Source organism: Vanessa cardui, chromosome 24 (genome assembly GCF_905220365.1).
Source record: "Vanessa cardui chromosome 24, ilVanCard2.1, whole genome shotgun sequence".
Lineage (NCBI taxonomy): Eukaryota > Metazoa > Arthropoda > Insecta > Lepidoptera > Nymphalidae > Vanessa > Vanessa cardui.
This window is the reverse complement of record NC_061146.1, coordinates 6,801,733-6,809,607: the sequence shown is the minus strand read 5'-3', so window position 1 is coordinate 6,809,607 and position 7,875 is coordinate 6,801,733. Positions and strand designations below refer to the sequence as shown.

At 32.0% G+C, this 7,875-nt stretch overlaps 1 protein-coding gene across 2 annotated transcripts; it reads right to left on the bottom strand.

Annotated features, from left to right (window-relative positions):
- Nucleotides 1-91: 91 nt before the first annotated feature.
- Nucleotides 92-7,622, bottom strand: LOC124540212 (nuclear transcription factor Y subunit gamma). Of its 2 annotated transcripts, none has more exons than XM_047117674.1 (8): nucleotides 7,382-7,622; nucleotides 6,511-6,646; nucleotides 5,638-5,823; nucleotides 4,864-4,995; nucleotides 3,274-3,348; nucleotides 2,759-2,857; nucleotides 2,236-2,352; nucleotides 92-591 (listed from the first exon to the last, which is right to left on the bottom strand). In XM_047117674.1, exons 1-8 carry the CDS (start codon nucleotides 7,405-7,407, stop codon nucleotides 523-525), a joined length of 840 nt encoding a protein of 279 aa, XP_046973630.1. In that variant the 5' UTR covers nucleotides 7,408-7,622; the 3' UTR covers nucleotides 92-522. The 2 variants fall into 2 exon arrangements, with proteins under 2 accessions (XP_046973630.1, XP_046973631.1); XM_047117675.1 differs by lacking the exon at nucleotides 7,382-7,622 and adding an exon at nucleotides 7,072-7,192.
- Between the last annotated feature and the right edge of the window lie 253 nt (nucleotides 7,623-7,875).

Below are 7,875 nucleotides of genomic sequence, written 5' to 3'. Positions count from 1 at the left end.
TTCTTTGAAATGATATGAAAAATTGATTAAATAAATTGTTTTTTTAAATTATAATCGTTTTTTTATATTATAGGAAATAACCTACTAGTAATATATTGTAATATTTATTTATTTTAAAATATAAATAACAAAACACTGTATAACTATTTAAAAGATTCCCAAAATTATAAGATTTTCGCTTTAAACTACCGGTATTTTATCTCTTGATGCATTCTGTTCACTTAAAAAATGGAAAAATAAACTTATATCAATATATGTGGCGGTATTCATAGTTCTGCAAGAGATAAAACAACTGTTTAACTGGATTCAAATAAGTAAAATATAAAACTCATAATTAATTACACAAATTATTCCATTTCCCGTCGTTTTAATTTAACAATCAATCCAAAAAATGGCAAAAATCTTAATTAATTTCGTATGTACAATTTTGAAAACACTCGACAAGTTTCTTTTTCATGTTCACACCACTTCACTTGAATATCAGTCCGAGTTCACTTCTCACTATCACTAATCACTGTCATACTATGTCTCATCCGGTGCAACTTGGGCTAGGAATATTTGGTGTGGCTGATGTGGAGCTTGCGAAGACACCTGAAAATAATACATACATTTTAAACAACAACAGCCTGTAAATTTCCCACTGCTGGGCTAAGTTGACCTCTAACTGTGAGGAGAAGATTCGGAACACAATCAACCACGCTGCGGGTTGATGGCAGTGTTGGGCAAATTTTAATTGCAATTAAAATTAAAGATTAACAATTAATTAATTGTTAATTGTTACTACTACAGTTAACAATTAATCAATTGTAATTGTGGAAAATCACAACTAACAATTATTTAACTGTTAACTGTATTAGTAACAATTAACAATTAATTAATTTTTAATTGTTTTGTTAATTTTAATTAAAAATAACAATTAAAAATACTGCTGTAAAATATAAAGACTTGAGCGAAAACGACGACTAGAAATGTTTTTGTTTTATACCTACGCTGAAGAAATATTTATCAATGCAACTTTATATTATATAATATAAAAATAAACACTTTTTTTCTGTGGAAAGAGACATTTAGAAAAAATAAGCTTAAAACTTAGAGTCTTTGACCACATTTTTATTCGTCTGAAGTCTAATACTTATAGCTTAATTTTCCTAAAAATTTACTAATTACATTTTGATGTATAAAGTTAATTGTTAGTTTTAATTGTTTTATAAAACAACTAAAAAAGTTAATTGCAATTATTTTAATTGTAAGTTGCAATTGACATACGTTAATCAAATTAATTTAATTGCAAGGTGCAATTAAAAGTGTAATTGCGATTAATTCAATTGTAATTAATTTAATTGCAATTACTTTTTTAGTCAATTAATAAAATAATTAACAATTGCTTGATTAATGCCCAACACTGGTTGATGGAATACGCATGTAGCAGAATTTCGATGAAATTAAACACATGCAGGTTTCCTCACAATGTTGGGGTTTGAACCCGAAGTCATTGGTTAAGATGCATGCACCACTGGGCCATCTCAGCTCATATGTTATGTAACTTCTGGCAAATGTCCAACTGAACTAAGCTCACCTCTCAATTCTGAAGAGTAGGCTTTTATGGCATAGATGGCAAACAAGGTGGCTAGTCTGATGTAAATAAACTACCTCCATTTATGGACATCTGCAACACCTGGAAGCTTTTCTTGAAGTGTCGGTTCGGAAAACCCACCGGCGAAAGATGACACCACAGATTTTGAAGCTCGTTCTGCCACACTACTCAAATTTGGATCGGCAGATAACCCTCAGTGGCGTACCCATGGTAGGACCCATGTTTTCCTTCACCGCCGAGCAATTAGAATTCATCTATCAGATATTCGAGGCGAGATGGCACAGTGGTTAAAACGCGTGCTTATAACAGATGTTGATGGGTACAAACCAAGCAAGCACCACTGAATATTCATGTGCTTAATTTGTGTTTATTTTAAACAAATTCGTGCCATACTCCTGCAAAATACTCAAACTTTATTGGTCGTTGCGTGCGGTTAGTTATAGGCGAGATGAATTAAATGCTATTCACGCTAATTAACTAATAGCGGAAAAGGGCAGTACTTTCGTGGAATGTACTTGATTAATGCACAGTAATTGTTAAAATTTTAATAATAATATGAAATTAGACTACAATGTGCAAGTTTTTTTAATTATTAATTATATTATGCGAAAAGATGTTTTTTTTTTATATTGTTTTTATACCTGTATAATCTGTGGCGACTGCTGGGGTTGCGGCTGCGCTTGTATAACGATGGGTTGGTTCGGATTATTTTGTATCTGTAGCCGGATCATGTTTAATTGAGCCTGGGTTAACTGAATCTGTAAAAAATTATAAACAATATATTATCTAATCTATACATATAATAAAATTGGAGTGTCTGTTTATAATATTAAAACAACCCTTTTTTACTATTGAGTATGCATTGGCATATGTATGTATACACAGTGCATATACCAAAATAACATTTTTTACAATTTTTGTCGGTCTGTCTGTTTGTTTTGGCTAATCTCTGGAACGGCTGGACCGATTTTGACGGTACTTTCACTGGGGGATAACTACTATAATAGAGAGTAACTTAGGCTATATAATATATTACTATAATAATTAATTTTTTTGTTATATTCAAAGGCGTACAAGGTCGTATATTAGACTTCCTTAGATGGGAATAGGATTAAGAAGTCATTACATTATAATTATTAAAGTTTGAATTTTTTTTTAAATTACCGGTAAAGGTTGCACTTCACCGGAGGAAGTGACAACTTGTTGAACAAGCGTCACCGGTTGCTGACTGGAGGTAGTGGTCGCCGCTGCGCTCGATGACTGCTGTAATGTCATATAATTCATATTTAATGTTGTCTTAAAATATCACTATTACACATTGAAATAAAACTTAATATCAAATATTTTCTTAAATATTAAAAAAAAATACTTTTAATTTTTTCTTATATAAAATAAAAACATATAAATATGAATTAAAATAAAACTAGTTATAACGGATTTGAATCGCGTATATTTTTTTTTTTTGGCATCCAGACGTTTCGAGCACTTTACGGCGTCCGTGGTCACGGGTAAAAAAAAAAAAAAATTAATATACGCGATTCAAATCCATTATAACTAGTTTGATTTTAATTCATATTTAAATGTTTTTATTTTATATAAGAAAAAATTAAAAGTATTTTTTTAAATATTTAAGTAAATATTTGATTTTTTTTTTAAAGAGAAAATTTTTATTTTAGTACCTGAACGATTTGCGCGCACGGCTGTATGACGAACTGGGAATGGTTGTTCATGGTCGCCTGGTGCTGTTGCGCCAACTGGACATAACATTGCTGTCAGTGTCAGATGTCAATTATGCGTCCTACTTTATCATTGGATACTCCTACGTGACATTGGCGAAATAATCTGTGCCCTGCCGGCACAACTAAAAGACATTAAACTAAGAATAGGCTATTCGACTGATTTTTAAAATCCATTTTATATTATTTAGTAGAGGTTGTTTTTTTTTTTAATTCTAGTACATATTTGACGAAAAATATCATATTAAAAATTCCATATTTAAATAGCGCGCAAAAACGCTACTTGGACAATATGACGCTGCAATGGGGTCTGTGACGTCACTTTCTTGTATTTTAATTTGTAGTACAAATAGTAGAAAAGCAAGGTTAACAAGAAAGTGACATCATCATAAACCCGGCCAATCAGGTGCGTTTTGTGTGACGTGACAAACGTTTGAAAAAATGCATTTTTATTTATGGATTTTTGAATAAATTAAGTATTATTTTTAACTTTCGTTAGAAAATAACCATTTTTAAACTCATAATATACACTGATTACAATAATGCACAATTTATTTTTCGCATTGTCAAATAGCCTATTATGCGTCCTACTTTATCATTGGATACGCTAAGGTAGGACGCGTAAAAAAAATGCGACATAGAGGACGATCTTACTAGTAAGGTCATTTTTGATTCCAAATTCAAAAACAACATAAGATACAACAACATAAATTGTGCTGAACGAAATTATTTAGCCATGTAATTACGTTCTAACCTACCCAACATACTATTTTTACTTTTAGATGAATTATTTAGTCTAGTTTATAAATGGAATATGTAATCGCTGAATGTTATTTCCTAATGGGTTACTTGACTGGTTTTTAAAATCTATTTTTTATTATTTAGTAGAGGTTACCCTACTGAGACAACATGGAACTGCAATGGGGCCGGTGACGTCAGTTGCCTGTATTTTACTCTGTAGCACATATAGTAGGCAAGCAAGGTAAACACGCAAGTGACTTCATCATAAGCCCGACCAATCAGGAGCGTTTTGTATCACGTAACAAGCGTTTGAAAAAATGAATTTTTGTTTATAAATTTTTTAATAAATTAAGCATTATCTTCAACTTTCGTTACAAAATAACCATTTTTAGACTCATAATATTATATAATTGACACTTTATTTTTCGTATTATCAAATAGACCATTAAATCAGCTGACTGCGACACGAAATTTAATGTATAATTACATAGTTGCTATTCACCTGAGAGCCGAGATGGCCCAGTGATTAGAACGCGTGCATCTTAACCGATGATTGCGGGTTCAAACCCAGGCAAGCACATATATATATGTGCTTAATTTGTATTTATAACTCATATCGTGCTCGGCATTGAAGGAAAACACCGCGAGGAAACCTGCATGTGTCTAATTTCACCCGCAATGGAACAGCATTGTGGAATATGTTCCAAACCCTCTCCTTAATGGAAGAGGCCTTATCTCAGCAGTGGGAAATGTACGGGCTGTTACTTTACTTTACTTTTTTACTTTATTCACCTGATCAGCTGACGTCGTCGCTCGAGGCGGATCTTCCCTTGGCTTACTCGGCTTAAGCTCATGTCTGGGCACTATGTCTATTAGGAAGTCGAACTGATCTGATTTTGTTATCGCCGTTGCTATATCGTTGCGCTGGAAAACAGAATGATAAATTAAAAAATAACTCAGTTGAGTAGTTAATACGTTACAAACAAATTAACACCTTTATTATTAGTTAGGATTATTTAATTTAACGTCAATATATTCACTGGTATAATAACACAACTTAGATGTCGCATCGGCAAAATTCGTAAAACCGATCACATCCGAATTAAGTACGTTATCCCAAATTATCAATATATATTTCTTATGCAAATATGATCTTTACACAAACGTAATAACTTATAATATCATATGACCTAATATATAAATATATATAGTCAATTTGACACATCGATTTACATGCACGCACGGGTTGAACTGACGTGAAAATCTATAGCGAAAAATAGCGTCGAATGGCGCGATAGGGAGCTATTTCTGTTGGTTGTATAACTCGGTTTTATTGAATTTGCCGATGCTACATCTAAGTTGTGTCGTACTATACAGGTACAACCAATCACAGATGCGTAGTAGTGGGGGTAATTTCACGCATATACTGTTTCGGCCAATTAACAGTCGCCGAATTTTAAATGAGAATCCAATCAAAAACGAGCATCGTCTAATGGACCAATCGCGTGCGCCCTCAGCGGATCCACCTTTTTTTATTAACTACTTTAATATAGTGTATTATATTACCTGTAACGTCCTTCTTTTATTATCTTCAGTGTGCGACCAAGCTCGTAGAGTCAATTCGTGGATGAAAATCTCTGCTGCCTTTGCGAATAGAACCGGTGCTTCTGCCGATATCATCTTAACTTCCTCATCCAGTTTCATGATCTTTTTAATTCTTGCCAATGGTAACACTTGGGTTTTAAAGTCATCCTATAAATATGGCCATATATAAATGTTAATAAAGATACTGACATAGTTACTTATTCAATACTAGTAGTCGCTCGGAACTTCGTTCGTGTTTCAGGGTGTTGGTTGTATTGTGTTAGGCAAAAAATGTCCTTTCTTGGATTTAAAGTTTGCTTGTAAATATATATAAACAAGTGTTTATATTGCAAACATTACTTTCAAAATAAGTGAAATTAAATAATAATAATAATTGAGATAATAATATGAGACAACATCACATACATTACTCTGATCCCAATGTAAGTAGCTAAAGCACTTGTGTTATGGAAAATCAGAAGTAACGACAGTACCACAAACACCCAGACCCAGGACAACATAGAAAATTAATGATAATCTACATCGACTCAACCAGGAATCGAACCCAGGACCTCTAAGTGGCGTACCCATGAAAACGGTGTATACACCACTCGACCACAGAGGTCGTCAATTCACACTAGTCCTCAATTATATACCCACAGGTTAAACATATTTTGATATATTACAGAAATTAAATACACATTAAATACCCATATTGGAAAGCTGATTCTTGACAAGAACAAGTATGAAACTCAATAGCTATATATTTCTAAATGATATGATACTAAATGAAAAGTTTAAATAAGTTCAATAATAATTCAGCAATTATTCAATCTTACAGGAAATGTATCTTACCGCATTAATCTTTTTCATGTCATCGTTAACTTTTGTCCAGAAAGCCTGTAATGTGTTGTGTATGTTATCTAGGACGGTCTCTTCGCCGCAATCTGTTTCCTGTTCCTCCGAAGCGGCTGAGGAACCAGCTTGATCACTAAAATTTATAAATATGTCACATTACTTTTGATAAATTTGATTCTAAATGATGAGCAAAAAATGTTAAATTGCTTTCTGTAGGATAGATTTATTGAAATGTAACTTCAATTAGGTACTTGTAGTCACAAAAAGGCCAATGAAGGCATCTTTTTAATTTTTTAGTTGATTTTATGATACAGATAATCTGATTGACTATACCTAAAACTTTTTCGAATTTTAAAAAAATTAAAAAAAAATATTATGAAATTTTAGTTGTTACAAATATAACTCAATGATAATATTTACAATAAACCATAATACATAAACATAAATATATACTACATAAATTGGAAATTCAACTAAGAGCAATATGAACTTGTACAATATTTAAGCAATTCCACTTCCTTATCCACTGAGCCATATGAGCTAAAAATAGGTACATACTGAATAGACATCTACGGAATAAATTTCAAATAAAACTATAAGCAGCTTCAGCAGGCTCTCCAATTAATGGAAAAAATATATTTTAGGTACTTATGAAAAGATTTGACGAACAGCGATAAGAAATTTTTCGCATTTTTTGTCGCAGCTAACTTCCGTTTGTAACACGCGTCACTAACGATACTGATGCATTACATCGATAAGGTAATGATGATTATTAATATTATGCTATTAAGATATTTTTAAATATTATTATTTATATAACAACTTATAAACATAACTTAAAAATACGAAATCGAATACATGAACTTACGTAGGCACAAAGAAGCACACGGACATCTTTGTTTAATGCGACGATCTGACGACCTCGGAAAAATAAACTCTTTATTTTTAATTAAATAATGTTTTAGAACAATAACAAAACATTAGTCGCGGCTAAAGTTATTAAAAACACAGGAACCAATAATCAGTGTAATATTTGGAGATCTCCAATCACCAATTACTGAAAATGCGCCACTTCCACGATTCGTCCGCCGATGACCAGTCACAAGCTTGACGTTATAAACAGTGTTGCTATATTACTTCCGATATTATTAAAAATACTATTTGGACATTTGAGTGCTTTCATAAAATTACATCAATCATTCTAATTAAATTATTTTACTTTAATATGTAAGTTTTTTCCAGGCAAGCACCGCTGATTCAAGTGCTTAATTTGTCTTTATAATTCATCTCGTGCTCAAAGGTGAAGGAAAATATCGTGAGGAAACCTGCATGATACAAATTTCATAGAAATTCTGCCACAAG

Excerpts from the sequence above, each read along its gene's own strand:
- LOC124540212 (XM_047117674.1), bottom strand. The coding sequence starts at position 7,407 with ATGTCCGTGTGCTTCTTTGTGCCTAC. Across the intron at positions 6,647-7,381 it reads GTGTGCTTCTTTGTGCCTAC|TGATCAAGCTGGTTCCTCAG; the intron begins GTAAGTTCATGT and ends TATAAATTTTAG. Across the intron at positions 2,858-3,273 it reads CGTGCGCGCAAATCGTTCAG|CAGTCATCGAGCGCAGCGGC; the intron begins GTACTAAAATAA and ends ATGACATTACAG.